The sequence below is a fragment of the Dunckerocampus dactyliophorus genome, chromosome 6 (assembly GCF_027744805.1).
Source record: "Dunckerocampus dactyliophorus isolate RoL2022-P2 chromosome 6, RoL_Ddac_1.1, whole genome shotgun sequence".
NCBI lineage: Eukaryota > Metazoa > Chordata > Actinopteri > Syngnathiformes > Syngnathidae > Dunckerocampus > Dunckerocampus dactyliophorus.
The window spans coordinates 1,317,844-1,339,649 of NC_072824.1; the positions used below are offsets into that span (position 1 = coordinate 1,317,844).

The 21,806-nt window shown below is 44.7% G+C and overlaps 1 protein-coding gene across 7 annotated transcripts in view; it reads right to left on the bottom strand.

The window, feature by feature from the left end:
- The window catches only part of lrba (LPS responsive beige-like anchor protein), a 284,780-nt gene that overhangs the window by 59,116 nt on the left and 203,858 nt on the right, over nucleotides 1-21,806 (bottom strand). For all 7 annotated transcript variants that reach the window (XM_054778104.1, XM_054778108.1, XM_054778107.1 and 4 more), the window contains 2 exons: nucleotides 17,676-17,828; nucleotides 980-1,147 (listed from right to left, as the gene is read on the bottom strand). In XM_054778104.1, coding sequence (XP_054634079.1) covers nucleotides 980-1,147; nucleotides 17,676-17,828 — 321 coding nt within the window. The remainder of the gene's footprint in view (nucleotides 1-979; nucleotides 1,148-17,675; nucleotides 17,829-21,806) is intronic.

Genomic DNA, 21,806 nt, shown 5'->3' on the forward strand with positions numbered 1-21,806 from the left:
CTTCACACATACAAAGACTACTGCGGCGGTGTGGCTCAGGGGTTCAATTCCCGTTTCCTCCATCCCAGTCACTGCTCTTGTGACCTTGGGCACCAAGGATGCACAGTCGGGTCATGCACCATGGCTGCTCACTGCTCCTCTTATCTTTCATCTCAAATCATCATGCATTCTTTTTTTTCCTGCAATCTCTTCAAATCCTTGCTTAAAACTTTCAAACCTTTAAAAGCCATATTTGAAATATTTCATTGTATATTATGAAAAATGTTGACTTTCCATATCAGCAATATTATTCAGATGACGATTCCAGTCTTGGATATGTCAAAGGTGAGCAACAAAACTGGTCTGATTTCTTTTGTATATTTTTTGAGGTGCCACATACTCCCTCAGGACTTCCTTTTGAAGCTTTTTTTTTTTTTTTACTATGAGCTGATAGAGATTCCAATACACGCTACACAAGAAGGATAATGGAACAGCAGTTAGCTTACTGTTGGCTCGCTGCCTTTTAACTTTACATCAGATTGGGGAAGTGGTTTGTTTTCAGCGCTGTTTGGTGTGTGTTGCTCTCGAGCTGGTCAAGAGGGTGGGGGCATGAAAAGGCATGAATAATGAATGAACAGCAAGGAAGGAGGCGGCTTGAAGGCGTTACAAGTGGAGTGCTTTGCTCAGCAACACTCGCCGGATGCATTGTTGGCCAAGCCTTTGCATGCAGACAATTTAACAACTAATGACGGCATCAACAGTCACATAGTGAAGGGACACATGCTCTTAGAATAATCACATTGGATGTCCAATTGTGCTAATGTTCAAGCGTAGTACTTAGTGCTGACTCGGCATGCTCTGAAAACTCACTTTTAGCCAGTAGAATCACCCATTTCTCACAGAACTGTTCTGTTCTTTATCTGTACAGCATATGTGGAGGCTAGGGTAGTACATGATGTACATGTAGGTATCGGGAATGTGCAGTGTTAGCGAGCCTCACCTCTCTGAGCATGGGGTCGCTGATGGAGTTCAGGTTGACGGCGCCCTCGTAGGTGAGATAGTAGAACACGTTGAGGGCTCTGGTGGCCTCGGGCCCCTGCTGCTTGTAGCCGAAGATCAGATCGATCCATTGGTGGAGCTGGCAGGACACAAACTCGCTCTCCAGAGCCTGGACGATGGATGAAAAGACGACGTGACGATGAAAAGCTGGTACAATTCAAGCTAAAAGAATTCCTATGCTATCCCAAGAATACCGCTATTCACATCACCATACTATTTCATCAGGGGTTCCTCAAGGCTCTGTCTTCAATTTCCTTTGATTTCTTTATTTTCAGTTGAACACATGACTGATTTATGCCTGTGAATCTTCTCGTTCATCCAGTTCATTGTATTCTCAGGGCATTCAATCGATTGCAATCTGAGAATGAGTGATTTATTTGGTGAACTTGTCTCTTTTAGCTGAAATGACACGGGGAAGTGGGGACAGACGGGAACAAGTCTGTCTGAGATTTTACAGTATTTTCATTATTTTTTGGGTTACACTGCGACAAAAGGCTCCATGTGTTATTGTTCCACTATTATTCATACTCATAATAGTGTCAATGTAGACATACTCAATGTTATTATTTAACAGAATGATGCGGATGATATTAGGAGTTGCCAGGATTCTTAAGCACCGTGCAAAAAAATGTGATTTCATGAAATTGTCAGCAATACAAACAATTTCAAAATGCCAAAAAAAAAAACATGTAAATGGCAAATTATTTCATCCACATCTCTAACATAACGTCATCTAAATCTTGTGCCACTTTCTTGTATCATTTTTATTCTATCCATCCATCTTCTACTGCTTATCTGAGGTCGGGTCGCGGGGGCAGCAGCCTAAGAAAGGAAGCCCAGACTTCCCTCTCCCCGGCCACTTCGTCCAGCTCCTCCTCCCCAAGGGAGGCATCCTGGCTCCTCTCAATGCGGAGGAGCAGCGGTTCTACTCAGAGTTTCTCCGAGATGACAGTGCTTCTCACCTTGTCTCTAAGGGAGAGCCCAGCCACCCTACGGAGAAAACTCATTTGGGCCGCTTGTACCCGCCATCTTGTCCTTTTGTCACCACCCAAAGCTCATGACCACAGGTGGGGGCAGGAACGTAGATGGACCTGTAAACTGAGAGCTTTGCCTTTGGGCTCAGCTCCCTCTTCACCACAACGGACCCATGCAGTGCGGCAATCCGCCTGTCCATCTCGCGTCCCATCCTCCGCGGTACCTAAACTCCTCCGCTTGGGGCAGGATCTCATCCCAAAAATGGCACTTTTGACACATTTTAAGTCCTAACTTTGAACAACTGAAAATGCAGTCAATTAGCTCCAAATTTGGCCAGGGTACGAATAAGATGGCACATATGCAAATAAAAGGGTGCAAAGGACAGCGTCTTGAGGAACACCAGATAAAACAAAAACTGGGGTAGAGAAGGAATTGTGCAGAATGGCGGGAAACTTTTGACATTGCTCCTCGATAATACAATTCGGCATTGTATAGAACGATTTTGCTCAAGTGCAAATTTTCATGAGAGAACAGCAGTAACTTGCCAGAATAGTCCAGCAGTCAACCGTAGTTCCTGTGACACAACCTGCCAATGATTTCTAAGGTGCCCAAAGCCCAGCGCATCCATAACGGATCATACGGCTGCGTAGCGCCACTAGAGTAGTTCATTTGGGAGCCATTGTGCCTTCTGTCTTTGTTCTTGCTTCTGCTGCTGCCGCCGTGTTGCTCAGCCGCCGCCGTCTGAGCGCTTTGCCTCCTCATTAGCCAGCCAAGGAGGGAAAAACATTTATGGTGCGCTCATAAAAAGAGGCAATTGTGTTAATTTGTGTAAAGCTGTCTGCACACAAAAGCCCTGTAAGCACGAGCAAATTAGAATGAGACAGCCCCTGATTGTCATTGCTGCCTTGTGTCACATTAATTTGTGGCGAAACATTAGCCTGTGCTACACTTAAATGGCAATTTATATCATTTACATTTTTACGGCAGCTACGAGCGCATCCTTCACTTAAATGTGACTTCCTGACAGCTCATTCCGACACTAATTCGTCCCCAATCTCTTAATTACTTGCTGGCAATCAGTGAGGAAACCACAGGAGACTGAAACTCTGGCACAGGACTGTTTTTTTTTTTTTGTCAACACTGGACACTTTTTTCTTTTCTCTTTCAGGCATCGACTCCAAACTATTCCAAGAATCTTCCAGTGTTTCATTCATCATCTTACAGGCCACTCACTGAAAGCTAACTATATTACTTTAGGAGCTCTTCCTAAACTACTTACAATTTCATCTCCGACAATAATACATCACTTATATACTGTATATACTTTTATCTCGGAGTATTTTATTATTATTTCTTTTTTGTACTTTGTTCTTTAAGACAGACATGCTAATGGTTAAAATCAGTGAACATTGAATATATATAGGTGAATGAAGTTTTGGACCAATTTGAAGTAATTACCATTTGCTCAATGAGTACTACTTGTAGTATCTACACGGTGGTGTGAAAAAGTGTTTGCCCCCTCCCTGATTTCTTCTTTTTATACATGTTTGTCACACTTAAATGTTTCACACCAAACAAATGTAAATATTAGTCAATGACAACACAACTGGACACTTTTATATGAAACTTTCTATTATTTAGGGAGAAAAAATATCCAAAGCTACATGGCCCTGCGTGAAAAAGTGCTGGCCCCCTCCTGCTTGCCCCCCCCGGACCTGGAAGACCTGCTGTGATGAATGGAAGCATGAATTGTGCTGAAGGAGAATGTTGGTGACCTCAAGCTGAAAGCAACTTGGGTTCTGCAGCAGGACAATGATCCAAAACACACCAGCAAGTCCACCTCTGAATGGCTGAAGACTTTGGAGCGGCCTAGTCCAAGTCCTGACCTGAATCCTATTGAGATGCTGTGGCATGACCTTCAAAAGGAAAAGCCTCCAATGTGGCTGAATGACAACAATTGTGCAAAATTAGACTCATTGCAAGTTATGGCCAACGCTTGATTGCAGTTGTTGCTGCTAAGGGGGCCAACCACGTATTAGCTTTAGGGGGGCATCACTTTTTCACACAGGGACATGTAGCTTTGGATGTTTTTTCTCCGTTTCATTAAAAAGTGCATTTTGTGTTGAGTTGTGTTGTCATTGACTAATATTTAAATTTGTTTGATGATCTAAAACATTTAAGTGTGGCAAACATGTAAAAAAATAAGACATCAGGATGGGGGCAAACACTTTTCCACACCAGCGTCTATGGAGGGTTGCTTGTGTCAAAATAGAATATTTATAATGGCAAGTGAACATGATGGAATTCATTCAAACGTGAAATAATGGATCAAATTGGCCATTTATGAATGACATTGTGAAATATAATTGTAAATAATTCTATGGAAACTATCGCAAGTGCCTTGCTGAGTTAGGATCAGAAGCAAAAGAAGAAGCGTCATTATTGATGGGCCAATTAGCAGCCAGTACGTGCGCCATCCCCGTCCACAAGGCCTGCTGGGTAATTCATGAATAATTTAGAACGCCTTTATGTAAATTTGGATGGGGGGGTGTACAAATCAGTGCAGTCCCAGGTTTCACACGTGACAAAGTATGTCTATGTGACAACACATTTGTCCTCGAAAGGGGGGGGATTAGCTTTCCAAACAATAACGTGGAATATTCTATGCTAGCGACCACTTGTCTTTTGCAAAGCCTGTTATGTTTTCCCTCCTGGCTGTCGTATGAACGCCAATGAAAACACACAGAGATGAGCATGGCCAGGCCGTGTCACATTACTTTCATTATTTGCCCTTTCAAGCGCTGCTCAATCCACAGCCAAACACGACCCAAAAAAAGCCCGAGAGACCCACGCAGATGGACAGAGGCACGCTACCCTTATCATAGATGCCAACATGCATCGTTTTCTTTGTTTTTGCATCTCAAATGACTGGCTATTATTAAATGAACGTCATCTTAGAGCTTTTCCTGCTGCTATTTTAGGATGTTCTTGTGCTTTTTGGCCTTTATCCTGTGACGATGTTAAAACGGCACAAGTCAGCCTGTTCCTTTTTGTCTCAGACAAGAAAATGGATTCTTTTCTTACACTTTCTGACAACTGATGCTACGGCTGTAGGCAACCTCCTGATGTCATTTTTTTTTCACGAACTCCACAAGACGGCAGCAGCTGCATTTGAAGTATCACAAGCATGCACCAGCTTGGCGTACTTCTGCATGCGCTAATAATTCGCATTGAGCAGTTTGCCGCTATTACAACATTGGTTGTGTTGCTGCTGTGTTGTGTAACATACTTGTAGCCCAACCGTGTGGTCAAAGAGAGCCTAGTTTTCCTTTCCACTTTCTCATGCACTCCTAATCATTATTAAAGTTTAAACCAAAAAAGTAGCTTGTCATATGCACAGGGGTGGAGCCATGGGGTTGAGCTACGGGGTGGAGCTACGGGGTGGCCACTCTCCAGCCATCCCTTGGCTGTCTCCACATTTCAGGTATCAGGTATTGGCCGAGGAGTCTCCGGCGGTAGGTACAGCATATGCTGCTAATTCCCTGTTTTTTTTTTATTGTTTTTTTTTACATTCCCGCTAACCCCCTCACTATTAGCAGCGTTTTGACAACCCGCCATTACCCCCTCCTGCGCCCCAGAACACACTGAAGCAAAGCATTGATCAAGTGGGCTGCGTGTGGACTGTCATGCTTCAAAGTCTATGAACTTCTCAACTTTGCGTAGAAACGGCCACAAATGTTGCTCAGATTGAAGTTATGGATGTGCGCCATCTCCTGGCGTAAAATATCAACTACATGAGGCACCATATTTGCAGAAATGGCTTGTTCAATTCACCAATGTTGCTTGTCGCAACAACCTTGGCGCTTAAAGGGTTAATTACGCAGCTCCTATTGCATAGTTCTTCAGTATTTATTACTCCAAATCATGCAGCATGACCGCTCATGTTAAGAGCACTGCATTTTCACGACCACAAGGCGCACCGTATTAAAAGGTGCAGTCTCAGTTCCAGGTGCTATTTTTGTAATTAACACATACACAAGGCGCACCGTACTATTGGGCGCAGGTATGCACGGTATCGTGTCGCTCAGAAGTCAGTGAGGAAGCGACAATGCTTTCTTTCTTTAGAAAGATTAATCATTCAGTTTATCAAAGCCACTTGAAATCAGGAAGGTCATCACTCAACACAACAGTCTCAGTCATGGTGCACAACTAAAAACATCACACAGCAACGCAAAAACAGACAAGACACTTCCGCTACTTTGCAGAACAATAACTAACAACTACAGTATGTAGCTCTAACATGTAAGAGCATTTCCACCAAAACACGACCGCAAAGCACGCTGGGGAACAGGAAGTGCTCCCAGCGACGCTACAAAACGCTTGCATGCATGCTATCTTAAAAATCACCGCAGGTAGCAGTTTCTGTCCATCACCATGGCAACCAAGCACAACAGTAAAAGCCGACTTCTTGTACCCTGTTGTGTGTATCTACCGTGCTGGTCCCCTTCTTCTCTACAGTGTGCTTCACCAAGACGTGGAAAGTGAGCGGCACGTCAGCCATGTTGGTGATGTAGTTGGATGGATGTGTTTGTCTGCCATGTTTTTACTGCAGTAGGAGCGGAGGATGGCCACGGTAGTCCTAGCCTTCATGGATAGATGGCGCCGTTTCATAAAATATACTTATATATCTACTGGGACGTGCCTCTAGCGTCCTCAGTCACGTCCACCTTTCCTCTGTACAAGCAGCGTGTCGGCAGGAGACGCTCCCAGTCAGTCGAGCGGAGCGCTCATCAAGTCACACAGCAACACTTACACATTTTGGAACTCGGTACACACATAGGGCGCTCCGCATTATAAGGCGCCCCGCCCATTTTGGACAAAATTTAAGTACGCCTTATGGTCGTGAAAAGACGGTATTTTGTTAGTTTATAATCAACTATTTAGAAAAATAATGCATAAAAAAAGTGAACATGTATTCATCATATTATTCTACCAGCCTTTTATACATGGGCCAATTTGATTGATTGATATATTTCATGGTGAAATATATGTTTGAGGAATAACCCAGGACCGAGATGCAACTGAGGAATCCTTTTTCACTTTCCAACGTTAACCTCTGCTTATATTTGGCTAAGTTGGGCAGTGCCCCCGCAGATCCAAGATTCAAGCATTTATTGTTATTATCTGCCTGCAGCGATATTACATCCAGAAGATGGCGTGGTTGGGAGGGGGTTGGGTGGGTACGGGGGGGCTGCATGTGGCAGTCGAAATGAGTGTTACCACCACCTACATTTATTTATTCATTCATTAGGGAAAATGCATACTGAAGAACATCTGCAAACAATACAGATGTAAATATGCCAGGTTATAGCATGACTGCTAGCCGGCTGGTCCAGGTGCTGGTCCAGGTGGCAGAACCAGCCATACTATTTGACACAAGTGGTATTGCACCGTTGAAAATTAGCATAAGAGACAAGTTCACCCATTCGTATTCCGAGTAACACACAACATCTCTGCAGGTTTTAACAAGTCCAAATGAAGACTTTTATAGTAGCAGGATGAATAACATTGCAGGCATGAAGGCGTACACCAGCTGCTTGTGATGAGCCGGGCTGCACACGTACTTGTCTTACGTTTTGCACGTATGTTATACCTGCCTCAAAAAATCCACCTTCGTCCAGCTGCCTGTGAACACCTCCCCAGGGAGGTGCCCGGGAGGCATCCTAACCAGATGCCCGAGCCACCTCATCTGGCTCCTCTCAATGCGGAGGAGCAGCGGTTCTACTCTGAGTTTCTCCGGGATGACAGTGCTTCTCACCTTATCTCTAAGGGAGAGCCCAGCCACCCTACGGAGAAAACTCATTTCGGCCGCTTGTACCCGCCAACTTGTCCAACTTGGAACGTAGATGGGCCGGTAAATTGAGAGCTTTGCGTTTCGGTTCAGCTCTCTCTTCACCACAACGGACCGATGCAGGATCTCTTTCCCGACCCGGAGATGGCACTCCACCCTCAAAAATCCAAACATTTAAAAGCAACACTGAAGTAGATCCATTTATTTTAAACAAAAGTAACAACACATTTTTAAGACCTTGCATAATGGTATTTAACACATTTTATGAGTATATTTCAGGACAATTTAGACTGAAATGATTGGATATTAGGACTTTACCCTGTAACAACCTCCTTTCCACTTATTCTCCCACGTCACTCTTAAACTGTTTAGTATTTCTTCTTCTCGTCATTCGATCGCTGGCATGGAGTGCCCGAGCTTGACAAGCGCTCTGATTAAAGGGCTTATTGCTTCGCTGTCACGCTGAAGCCAGCCTGGACTGAAAGGGCTTCAAACACGGATGATGACGTAAGGAACAAGAACCCTCAGAGCGGCTAACAAACCGTTTCCTTTATTCACATGCGCCAGATGAGTGGCGTGTGTGTGTGTGTGTGTGTGTGTGTGTGTGTGTGTGTGTGTGTTTCTCCGCTAATTAGTCAGGTCACAACTGTGAGAGTTGCAGTCGCTGGCAAGTGGAACCTGAAACCTGAAAGCAAACCTTCCTTCCCTCCGTGCCCGTGAAGAGAGATGGAAGAATATCAAGGCACAGAATGAGCAGTGATTGGGCGAGCATCTCTCTTCATAACAAACATGTCACAGTGGATTTGCCCTCAGCTGCTTCTAAGTGGCCCAATTTACGGCGCAGACTACAACGTAAACAACACTGATTGAGAAGTAAATGGGCGAAACTAATGGTCGTGACTCGTACACTCCAGGCCAACACTCCTTTCTCTCTGGGCTTGGAGGCCAGTCATGTGACGAAAGCACATGATTTTAAATGATGGTGGTGGCACCCCCTGTGGGTTGTGTTCAAAATGCTTTAAAAAAAATAGACATGCTAGCACACATTCTCAAACTTGTATCATCTTTAGAGAAAAGCTCAATGACTTACAGAGAAATTGGTGGCTAAGTCCCGCCCGTGCAGAGACATTGTGGGCCCTACTTTAGGCTCCTACCTGGGGAGTGAGGCTGCAGGAGCTCAGACAGGTACAGTGGGGTCAGTCCATTCCGTGGGCTTTTTTTTCAGTTTTTCAATGAAACTCATGGATGGCATCGTGTCTTGGTGCTCTTTGGATGACTGATATCAATCAATTAGTTTGCCAGGTGAGCCCAATTAAAAGAAAACGACTTCCAAATGATGTTCCACATTATTAAGCATGCCACAGGTTTCAAGCAATAGGATTTCTGCTGACAAAAAAGCCTTATATATTGCAAGGCCTTGGACAAGGCATGAAGACATTCAATCATTCACAAAAACACTCGTACAGTGAAGAAATTGGTGGCTGATTCACATGGCAGCCGAGGTTGTGCTGATAAAGGCATCATGAGAAAGGTTCCTGCCAGACAAACGTATGGAATCCAGAGCACACCTGCTAAAAAGCCATCACAAAGCAGCAAACTCTGAAGTCCCATGGACCTCAAGGTGGAGGATCCCCCACAGGCTTGCAGTTCTGCATGAAGCTACTATTTGGCCACCCCGAACCAATACTCACAAGCAGAAACGCTTGCAGCGGGCCAACAAATACATGAAGATTTGTTTTCAAACAATCCTGTTTACCGATGAGGGCCGTGCAACCTCGGGTGGTCCGGATGGATGAAGTAGAGTATGGCCAGCATATCTCAACAAGGCTGTGATGTCAGCAAGGAGGTGGCTGAGTCATGTTTTGGATCGGAATCATTGGGAGAGAGCCGGTAGGCCCTTTATAGTCATTGAAGGTGCGAAAATGACCTCAGCAAAGTATGTAGAAAGAAGGGATCTTATGTTAACATGTAACTTGGCTTGTTCAAATGCTAGTGATTGAAATAGCTTTTGGTTTCGGTAAATATGACCTCCTTATGCTGCAAATTCAACAAATGACCATTTTGGCTTCTTAACAAGCAGTGAAATACTTTGAAACTCTGTTGTGCATAATAATGTGGAACAGTGCATTTGAAGTAGTCTTATCATTGGGTGGTTTGTTCAATAGCATTCAAATTGTACTCTAAAGGTTGATGGCTTGAATATTATGATGACTGTCATTTAGAAAAACATAATCTGCAGAAGAATTTGGAGCACAGTGTATGTATGGATATGCTGTTTGGCATCATGGCTGATCTGGTCCTGGTGCACTTCTGAGCAGCCTTGCAAAGTTCAACAGAAGCAGAAATACAACAAGTGGCCATTTAGCAGGAGCCAAGTTGGACCGAAAATGACAAAGAAGAAGAAGACGACGGTCCTCCGCTGCAAGGAGCAGATTCATGCTGAAGGATCGCATGGGGGAGTGAAGGCAAACAAGGGAGAAGAGAGACAGCATTAGTGAGCGAGCGTGTCAGCAGCACTAGATCAGAACATTTCTCAGGCTGACGTCCCGAAAAAAGAGAGGAGGCTGAAGGATGGACTTGGTGGGCGTGGGGTGGGGGGGTGTTCAGGTCGTAAAACACCACAGTAAACATGTCTGCCCTTACGTATGACAATCCTCCTCCTCCTCCAGTGAGCGCTGTCTGACATTAGCCAGATAACGCTTACATGGTTCCCATGAGGACGACGACGATGAGCTAAGGTGGACTCCCCAAGGCTGGGATTTTCACTCACTTCGTCTTTCACACGTGTGTCTTAGTGGTTAGTGAGGGACCCTCTCCGTGAAAGACGTTGGTGGGAATGGCCTTGGATAAAACAGACATCGTGGGTCCAAAGGAAAGGAACTTTCTTCTTGCACATTTTCTGTTGTTGTTCTGACTTCATTCCCATGCTGACCACGTGTTGTGTAGAGGTGGTAATTGTTCAATTGTGGTGTTTTGGAATTTGGGTTGACGTTTGAGGGTGGACTGTAGCATCCATCAATTTTCTTCCGCTTATCCGGGTCCGTGTCGCGGGGGCAGCAGTCTCAGTAGGGAAGCCTGGACTTCCCGGTCCCCGGCCGCCTCTTCCAGTTCCACCGGGGGGACACCAAGGCGTCCCCAGGCCGGCTGTGAGACATAATCCCTCCAGCGTGTCCTAGGTCTGCCATGTTGCGCCACAAACCTGTCAGCAAATCTAACTGACGCACATCTGCAGGGCCGCTTTGACATCAAGCGGGACAAGGCGACCTGAAGCTGCCCTTTGAGGCCGCATAAAATACGGTTTCCGTCACATTAATACGACGTTTCGTCCATCCACGCTCTTTGTGGTGGCTGTGATTGCACAGCTGTGCGCAAGTCCAAGTGTGAGATGATACTATGAGGGACCAAAACCAAAACAAACGGTGACAAGCGAGTCAGAGCTTTTCTTCCCGTCACTCACATACAGCTGGAGAGATGCAGACGCGATTTTCTCAACAAAATATTACCTTTCTCTTTGATTTCATCCTAAAAAAACGGGCGTAGGCCACTCATGTGATTTACAGGGACAACAAGTCAGAAACACCCCCAACATCTTCCAAAGCAAGCCAGAGCTTTTCTTCACTGCTTTTTGTCACTGCATATTTTGTTTTGGATTTTGTCTTGAAAAATCTTTATCCAACAATGAAGGTTGTTAAAAATAAAACAATATTAATAATAATAATAATAATAATAATACAGTTGAAATATTAAGCAATTCTCAGGGTACTCAGATGCTGAACTATTGCTAAAATATATTTAGGAATATTTTTAAAATATTGATATCAATATGTTTCTGTTAATATTTGTGTATAGGACTAATGAGGGGAATGTTTGGCACATGTCCTCTTAAAGTAAGTTCGTTTGTGAGGCTATTTGTGGTTTGGTTTTTGCTTTATGGTCATTCCTGGTTATTAACTGTCAACAAGAAGGGACAACATGTCGCAAACGCTAACAATACTTGAGCAATTCCATGTTTTTTTTTTTTTTTTACACTTGTCATGAATGTTAAAATAAACGTTGCTGAAAACTTTGTCTGCACACCTAATACAGCTTTGATCATGACGGCAGTTTGACCCTGGAACAGATTATCGTCTGCTATCTGGAGCGTTCCCTCTCCCAGGGTGGCGGCGGCCCGCAGTGAGCGAGTTGAGCATGTGGTAAAGCTCCTCCGAGCTGTCACTCACTTGTCTGCACCCGGTCAACGCCAGCAGTGTTTCCCCCCAAAGACACTTGAAGCTCACGTCTGAGAGTGAACACATGCTTTGTAAAAGTGGAAGAATGCTGCTCGTCTCTGCAGCGCGCGCGTGTGTGTGTGTGTGTGTGTGTGTGTGTGTGTGTGTGTGTGTGTGTGTGTGTGTGTGCATGCAAGCGAGTGGTTTGCTGGCCTGTCAGCAGCAACACGACAAGCGCAAAGATGACGGGAAGGAAGCAAACGTGAACAATGGGGCAGCCAATCGGGATCTGTAGAATTTGACTGCTTTAGACAAGAATGCTTCCTAATTTCCCTCTTTGAAATGAAAGCAGCTCTTGCGGTCAGACCCTAAGTTTGTAGAGGGGCGGTGCGTGGGACAAGAAAGGAGATATTACACAGCAGTGGCTGTAATCAGGATCACACTGCAGATGTGGCCATTGATTTTCACTGTTACAATCAGCATGTACCCCCACAGGAACATAACAGTACCACCCCTGGCTTGTGTCCGGTCTACTCCATGAACCAGGAAGTAGCCTGCTACCAAAATCCCCCCCAAAAGGCTAGACATCCATCCATCTTTTTTCTATACCGCTTCTCCTCTTTAGGGTCGCGGGGGCATGCTGGAGCCTATCCCAGCTGACTTGGGGCGACAGGTGGGGTACACCCTGGACTGGTCGCCAGCCAATGGCAGGGCTCATATAGACAAACAACCATTCACACTCACATTCATACTTTAGACTCACCAATTAACCTAGCATGCATGTTTTTGGAATGTGAAACATTGTATGATTTTATTTTTCCCACTTTTGTTACCAGTTGGGCCTTGGCGGAGGTCTATCATAACAGCTTTGCTAAAACAACACAGCTAGCATACTTTTGCCCAGTACTGCATGTTCTCAACGGTTGGCTGCGGGAGCCACCAGCAACACGCTTCATAAGTGCCGACCCAGGTTTCTCAAAAAAAGGAAATGGAATTCATTTGTTCTGCTTTTGTTTCTTCCAAACAGTCAAAATTTGGACTGTTCAGGCCCTATTTTAAATATGTAACTTTTTTCCATTGTAAGAGTATGAAAAGAAGATTAAAACATTAAAATGCATTTTCACTCCTAAATGTTGAAGACAAGTGACCCTAGCTGTAACTACTACACAGACTTTGCGAATGCAAAGTCCCCAAATAACCGCAAAGGCCCCCAAAAAAGCAAAAGGCCCCCAAATGACTGCCAAGTCCCCAAACAACTGCAAAGTCCCACAAAATGACCGCAAAGTCCCTGAATGACCGCAAAGGTCCCAAAGGACCGCAAAGTCTCCCAAATGAAAGCAAAGTCCCCACAAATGACTGCAAAATCCCCAGAACAACCGCAAACTCCCCAAGTGACTGCAAAGTCCCTCAAACGGCTGCAAAGTCTCCCAAACAAGGCCTCCGAACGACCGCAAAGGGCCCCTAACAAGCGCAAAGTCCCCCAAATGACTGCAAAGTCCTCTGCTGACTGCAAAGGTCCCAAAGGACGACAAAGTCCCACAAACGACCAACAAGTCCCGAAACAAGCATAAAGACCTCTAATGGGGGCAGAGTCCCCAAACGACAGTACAGGTAAAAATGACGGACGCGCGCGTACCTGCCATGATGCTCGTGCTTAGCAGGGCAGCAATGTGCTGATAAATCACACAACGGCAGGGATGTGCAGTTATCTGACCGACATGGGATCACCTTCTTAACCTCCATGTCGACCCATCTGCTGAAAAAACAACACAACACGCAGCCCCCTGATCTCTGCAGTGCACCACCTCAACAGCGCACACGCTGTCTGAACTTGCACCTTAAAGAGGCTGATTGTTATCATAACTCTTTCCTGAGGGAGGGGCTCATGCTCTGTTTCATAATGTCACAGCACGTTTCCCCTCAAAGTGCTGGCAGTACCGAGACTGCTGCCCCGAACCCGGATAAGCCAAAGAAAATGGATGGATGGAATGTTTCAAAATAGATACAAATAAATACAAATACTAATAAAAATAACAACACAGCGGTGTCTCGCTTCATCGAGGTTCACCTTTCACGGCGTTGCTGTTTCGCTGGGTTTTTAATGGTGCAATTTTAGTTTAGTTTTTCATTTTGGCTGGGGGAGGAAGATGAGCAGGAGCAAAACAGGACGACAGCAAAAATATGTTTTAACAAGGATACAAAAACTCTACAGAGGAGGGCCGCCAGGACGGATAGGCACGGCCAGAGGAGTGAAATATATGTGAGTCGCTTAATCATTTCTTGTGTCCAACCTTGTTGGCTGATGATTAAAATTCAAAGGAAGGTTTGAGCTTTGAGAGTGTTTAAACACGAGAGAAATGTGAGGAAATGTCTGAGAAAAGTGTAAATGTGTATGGTGATGGCTAACATATAGAATCATTGGAGAATTGGGGGCTATTTTGGGAACCTATCCCCTGTGAAAAAGGAGGGAACACTGTCAAAAATAATTAAATACAACTGATGTTTGACTTTTTAATTTTGAAGTAAAATTTTGCATATGAAATTATACTATAACCATATTTTGTTGCAATTTCAATAATTAATATTGAAATGAAATATTTTTAATATTTAATTAAATATTTATTTCTCTTTGCCTTTAATTCTCTGGGGGAGGCAGACTATATATTTGATAGCTATTTTACACCTATAATTCCAACAATCCACCTGGAATTATTTGTCTTATTTTACCTGCAAAACTGCCATAAATCTGCTCGATGTGCTTATGTCGCTGTTTTCAAGAGTATGTTAAACATCAGACCACATCAACAACAAAATAGAATTTGACAATGCTTTTACTGACGCCTGGAATGTACCTGAATATAGGATGTGTGATACGCATACAATATGAACCATGAAGGACAAAACACTGACTATTAACATCTCTCCTTTCATCATAAACATCAAATGCAAGGAGGTGGCTGAGTCATGTTTTGGATCGGAATCATTGGGAGAGAGCCGGTAGGCCCTTTATGGTCATTGAAGGTGTGAAAATGACCTCAGCAAAGTATGTAGAGTTTCTGACTGACCACTTTCAACTTATGGCTTAGCCCCCTTTTTCCCCTGATCTCAGATGAGGGTGGGGGGCAGATCTCAACAGAACAGCAGCTGTGGGAGGCTATTCTGTCATCTTGCAAAGAAATCCAAGCAGAAACGCTCCAAAAACTCCCAAGTTGAATGTAAGAATTGTGAAGGTTATACTGTATGAAAGAAGGGATCTTATGTTAACATGTAACTAACTTGGCCTGTTCAAATGCTAGTGATTGGAATAGCTTTTGCTTTCAGGAAATATGACCTCCTTATGCTGCAAATTCAACAAGCAGTGAAATACTTTGAAACTCTGTTGTGCCAAATAATGTGGAACAGTGCATTTGAAGCTTTTATGTTGGAAAAAAGTACTCTTATCATTGGGAGGTTTGTTCAAGCATTCAACTTGTACTCTAAAGGTTGATGGCTTGAATATTATGATGACTGTCATTTCTATGGACTACTTAGCAAAATCAGAGGGAAGTATCATTTGCATAAGGATTTGGAACACAGTGTAAATTCAAGTTAGTTAGTGGGAAGATACAGAAAAGAAATCTACTATCCAGTCCTGTCACACACTGACGGTGTGCTCTTAAGCCATGGGAGTATGAGTGTGTGCACTTTATCTGTTGCCGTGGCAGCGTGTGTAATAACTTAAGGTGGATTACTTTTATTGCCGCGCAGAAAGCGGCCCGCAGCTACAAAAACAAGCTGCTGTTTGGCACGCCGGCGGGACGGCGGGACGGCAGCACGACGCCGTGCGCGATCCGTTACTCTGAGAGGCTTTTAATGGCCTTTCCAGATTGGACCTTAATTAGCTGTTAATCATCTCGGGCTCATAAGCCACGAGTGGAGACAGTGGGAGTGTGCGTGTCTGTGTGATCGGGAGTGTGTAGTGTTTGTGTGTTCCTCCACCCCTCCCGCTGTCTAATCTAAGTGTGTGGCAAGGCCATTAGCGGGAGCCCGGCATCCAAAGCGAGCCAAACAGCCCATTAAGTCTTTCACTCTTAGGTTCTCCTCAAGCGCCACACTCATCTCTCTCCTTACGGTGCCAGCTGACACCCTCAAATGCCAGCTATCTGTCACCAGAGCAGGCCTGTCCACCCACGCATCCGTACTGCTACCTCATCCTCATGTCCATTTAGGCCCGCCCCCTGCCGCCACCATGTGGTGTATTTGTTGGAACGGTATTAGCACAGGCAGCACAGTAATGGTGCATGTTTGACACATTATCACCCTTTTGCGTGCAACACTTCAGGAGTAGAAGAGTTAGCATATGAACAAACAAGAAGACTTCCACCTCTTTTTTGGATCAGCGCCGTATATTAACACATACGTTCCCTACTGCATTTGCCTGAATGTTGTTCAAATTCATGTATTATTCACTGAGGAATTAAGCGAAATGTAGAAGAAAAAAACACCTTTCAATTTAACTTTCATTTCCTTTAACAGAATTGGATGGATTTGTCTTTGACCCGTGCACCATTCCACCACATGGGAACTCAGTGAAGTCGTTTCTGCATAAACCTGGTCACTGGGAAACCAACGGCAGTGAAACAATGCAATGCATCATCCGGATGTGCCCACTTTGGCATACTGTCACTATCTTAGGTCTCTCCACTAAAACAAATCTACATTTTTGAAAGTAGAAAGTACAGATCCTTATGGCATCCTGTGTTTTTGGCCTCGTAAACACCTGCAAACATGACTGCATGTGAAGGAAGTGGGGGTGTCAGGAAAAAACATTTCTATTTGAATTACAAACAAAATTCATCTTGATTGTTTCCCGTCGGCTAAAAAGAAGGAAACCTCACATTGGTGGTGCACTGCAAAAACTCCATTTCAAGAAAGTAACAAAGTCCCATTTTAAGCAACCATTGCTTATTTTATTCCTAAAAGGAAACAATATCTTGTCTAGCAAATTTCACTTGAAAAAAATAATCTTATATTAAGAAAGTACAGCTAGCCATTTCTTATGAAGATACTTTTTGCCAGAAATGAGTTACTTTTTCTAAAAAGCTTTTGATTATTCTTCAGCAAGAGATTATATATCTAAAGATTTGCTGATTTGGGACCAATGTGAAGGCTGCACAGCAAATTTCATAGAGCGTACCAAGATGTATTCAATTTAATCTAGTCATAAAATCTGTGTAAATTATTCAACTTCATTCAAGAAAACTGTTTATCTAGTTTATAAATGTAAAAACCAGTGCATTTACATGCAAATCATGCCAAAAAAGAATTTTGTCTCAATTTAAGAATCTTCTAAGAGTATTTGACTTACTTCTTACCTTGTAATGAGAACATTTGACTTAAATCTAGCTAAGTGACTAAAAACAGCTCGCTTATTTTACATTATATAGTATATATATATATATATATATAAAAGTCACAAGCAAAATAGAATTCTAGCCAAGCAACAATGTTGGCAGATTTTTTTGCTTGAAATAAGAAAAGTTGTTTCATTTCAATATCATTGGGGCTTCTTTCAAGTATGGCTGTTTTTGCAGGGTGGAAGCGAGTGCCAGACGGCGCCGTACCTGCCGATTGAGCCGCACAAACTCCTCGGGGGTCTTGGCCCAGGGTGGCAGCTCCACGTCAGAAACCACGGTGCCGTCCTCCATCACTCCCAGGTTGTACGTGTTGGCATTGACAAACATCTCGGGGAGGTAGAAGAACTCTGGGATCAGCTCCTGTCAGTACAGATGATGTTTAAAAACAGGACGGGTTTTAAAACAATCATGACAATTTAAAAAAGAAAAACAATCTTAAAAGGGTTTTGCTTGGGTAAAACCATGTGGCCCAAAAGGGAATCAAAAAGCATGTTGAAATCTTTTCACTCTACGAGACTTTTGTTTGACACAACTTATGACCCGAATGACGACGAGTCATCCAGTAACCACAGCGGACGTAAGCGCTTTTGTTTCATGTCATTCCATCCATCCATCCATTTTCCTCCGCTTATGCGGGTCTGAGTCGTGGGGGCAGCAGTCTCAGTAGGGAATCCCAGACTTCCCGGTCCCCAACCAGCTCCTCCAGCTCCACCGGGAGCACACCAAGGCGTTCCCAGGCCAGCTGTGAGACATAATCCCTCCAGCGTGTCCTAGGTCTTCCCCGGGGCCTTCTTCCGACTGGCCATGCCCGAAACACCTCACCAGGGAGACATCCAGGAGGCATCCGGACTAGATGCCCGAGCCAACTCAACTGGCTCCTCTCCATGTGAAGGAGCAGCGGCTCTACTCTGAGCTCCTCACCCTATCTCTTAGGGTGAGTCCCGCTACCCTATGGAGGAAACTCATTTCAGCACCTTGAATCCGCCATCTTGTTCTTTCGGTCACGACCCAAAGCTCATGACCATAGGTGAGGGTGGGAACATAGATGGGGGGGTAAATTGAGAGCTTTGCCTTCTGGCTCAGCTCTCTCTTCACCACGACGGTCCGGTACAGCGACCGCATTACTGCAGACGCTGCGCCGATCCGCCTATCGACCTCACGCTCCAACCTTCCCTCACTTGTGAACAAGACCCCGAGATACTTGAACTCCTCCACCTGGGGCGGGACCTCATTCCCAACCCGGAGGGAGCAAATCCACCCTTTTCTGACTGAGAACCATGGCCTCACATTTGGAGGTGCTGAGTTTCATCCCAGAAGCTTCACACTCAGATGCAAACCGTCCCAGTAAACACTGAAGGTCACAGCCCGATGAGGCCATCAGGACCACATCGTCTGCAAATAGCAGAGACGAGATCCTAAGGCCCCCGAACTGGACTCCCTCGACACCTTGGCTGCCCCACAGGACACCAGGAGGGACACGGTCCCTGCCTTTTCCAGGTCCACAAAGCACATGTAGACCGGTTGGGCAAAGTCACGTTTCATGATGTTGCACAAGCCTAACTTGGAGCATCATGCCGTGTTATTGTTTGACGGCAAGCTGTGTCATTTCTGGGCCTCTTGGTAAAAACAACAGCCTGGTGAAGGTGGAATTTGTTGCATGTCGTGAATGATGAACATTAAAGTTGACATATAGTTATTTGTGACATGCACATATGCTGTCATCAGCCCACCACTTAATGCATTAAGGGGTGTGCAAACTGGAAAAAGATTGACATCTTGGAGAAAAATACTACAATGTAAAACAACCTATCCCACAAGTGTATTTTCCCTTTTTCTTTGGCTTTTTGTGTAATTTCTGTGTCAGCAGAGAAGGGCATCGGAAGGAGGATGAGCATGATGACAGCCATAGAACCGGAAATTGAACCTACTGCACCGGTAGCAATGGTGGCGGAGCCGTGATTTTTCTGTCCTGGCGGCTCAGTACAACATAGCTCAAGTCAAACGCTGGCAAAAGCTTGAGGAATGAAGTAGACTGGCCAAAGGGAGCTTTATGTTCTTATCATCTCTGCCAAGCGCAGCGCGGAGGTTATGCAATTATATCTATTTGTCTGTTTGTGTTCAAAATAACCTGAAAGGTTGAGAATGGATTTGGATGAAATGTTCAGGAATTGTTGGAAATGGGATATGGAAGAACTTATTAAATTTCGGGGGTGATCCGGATCACCGTCTGGATCCAGGAATTTTTCAAAGGATTTTTTAACCGAGAGTTTGGACCGTTTTTGGCATTTGAGCATAGAACTCCACAAACAATGATCAGAGCACTTGGGAAAAAACACAGAACAAGTTTCCAACAGGTTCTACAAAATATCAAAGACTGATCCAAAAAGGTAGCATTATTATTGTGGTGTAAATCCCAATATGGGGGGGAACTATGGCGCTTGGCACAGGTCTGCGCTCAGAGTGCTTCTCCAGTTTTGACTTTTGTTATGTTATTCCCTGGTGAAACAATAATCATTTTAAAAAGCCTCAAGACTAAAGGCTTTTTCTTTTGACTTTTTGCTGGTATTTTGCTGTGAATTCACCACATAAGTGGCAAAATGGGAACAAAGATACTGTTTTGAAATCTTCTTTATGCAGGGCGTTCATTTCTTTTTACACTTGTATGACAGCTCAAGAGGTTGAAATGTTACTGAAGAGTTAGTGAAGAGTTGATAATCGTTTTATGATGGCCACCGTCTGACCCGTGACTCCTCATTCCATGATGTCCTACGGGGAAATCCATCCAATCCCAATCCAAACAAGCACATGGGCGTTATGTGCTATATAATAGCAACAAAACAAACATAAAATGACTGCCGTGTAGGCTTTTTCTTGCATTTTTGCTGGCATTTTACTGTGACGTCACCACGTGAGACAATATGTGAAAAATGTTCCCTTCTTCGTGTTTGTTACTGATAGTTCATTCAGCATAAGCGTAGCTCGTGCAAGGAAAAGGAAGAAGTAAACATCAGCTCGAAGACGAAATCAAAGAGGCGCTGCCTGAGTAGAAGAAAAGAAAGCAAACATCAGTTGAGGAGCATGAATGAAGAAACACAAACACTGCTTCCTCGGCAGGCGCTCATCAAGGCAGTGAAAACAGCAAAGCAAATGAGCAAGCAAACACGGCGCTTAGAAAAAACACACAACTTCCTCACTTCTGAAATCTGCTGGCGACGCAGGAGCTGACCTCTAACTAGAAGGTCGAGCTCTTAACGAGAGCCCCCAGCCCTTGGGGGGGTTCACTGGCTGCAGGATCCACACGCACACACACACACACACACACAAACACACGAGCAAAAAGCTTGAGGGCTTTACGTGGCTCCACAAACCTGCCTTGCACGCAGCATTATGTGCAGTGGCCCCTCTCCGCTGGGCCGGTCAGAGGCCACCCCCTCTGATCCCAAATCCTGTCCTGTCACGGGTCACTGGAGCGGTCCCTGGCCCCCATGTCAAGCTCCCCCACCAACACCCCTTGCTACACTTCCACTGTTGCTACCTCTAACCTCCCTGATGCCTCTAGGCTGAGGCTGGGGGTCAAGGGATTGGGGAGCAGGGGGGTCAGGCTAGCGTCACCCAGGCTAGAAGCACATTCAATCTGGGTGTTGTAGCCTATTATCACCCAATTCTTTAGAAAAAAAAACAACACCACCAGGGCTTTTTGGCCTCTGGCAGGCTGTAATGCTAAAAGCTAAATGGTGTACTTAGCATACTAAATTGAAACATCTCCTCGCTAATTCCTCTTTTACTAAATGAATGAGAGCGTCCAAGCGGGAAAAAGTCGACCAATTTGCATTGAAAAAAATATGCACACCAAAGAAAAAATCCAGCTGGACGTGGAAACAAAAAAAAAAGTGACGTGGTCCAGATTTCCTCATTGTTTTGATCTGAGTCCTCCTGGTTTGATCCTCTTTGACGGGTCTAGACCGAGGCAGCAAACGAGGCCCTTTCGCAATCAACGCTGTAACACGATCCATATGTTTTATCAAGGGGGGTGGACTTGAGCAAAATCAAGTGCAAAAAAAAACAAAAAACCACCACCACCTTCGTGTGCCCCACTATCCGATCCTGTGACCCAGCGCCAAGGGACCTGAGCTACAATCTTTGCTTTGACGTACAAAGTCTTGAGTGTAAAGTATGAGGGGAGCCCTTAAAAGTGCGCTACCGCCATATACCAGGCTGACCCGGCCTTGTTTGGGGGCCCGGCAGGGAAAGGATTGGGGTCCAGGTTATAAGCCTGCTGGATCGGAGACAGATGAGGATTAGTCGTCCTGCTTTGATCAAAGGGCCAGGAAGCTTTGC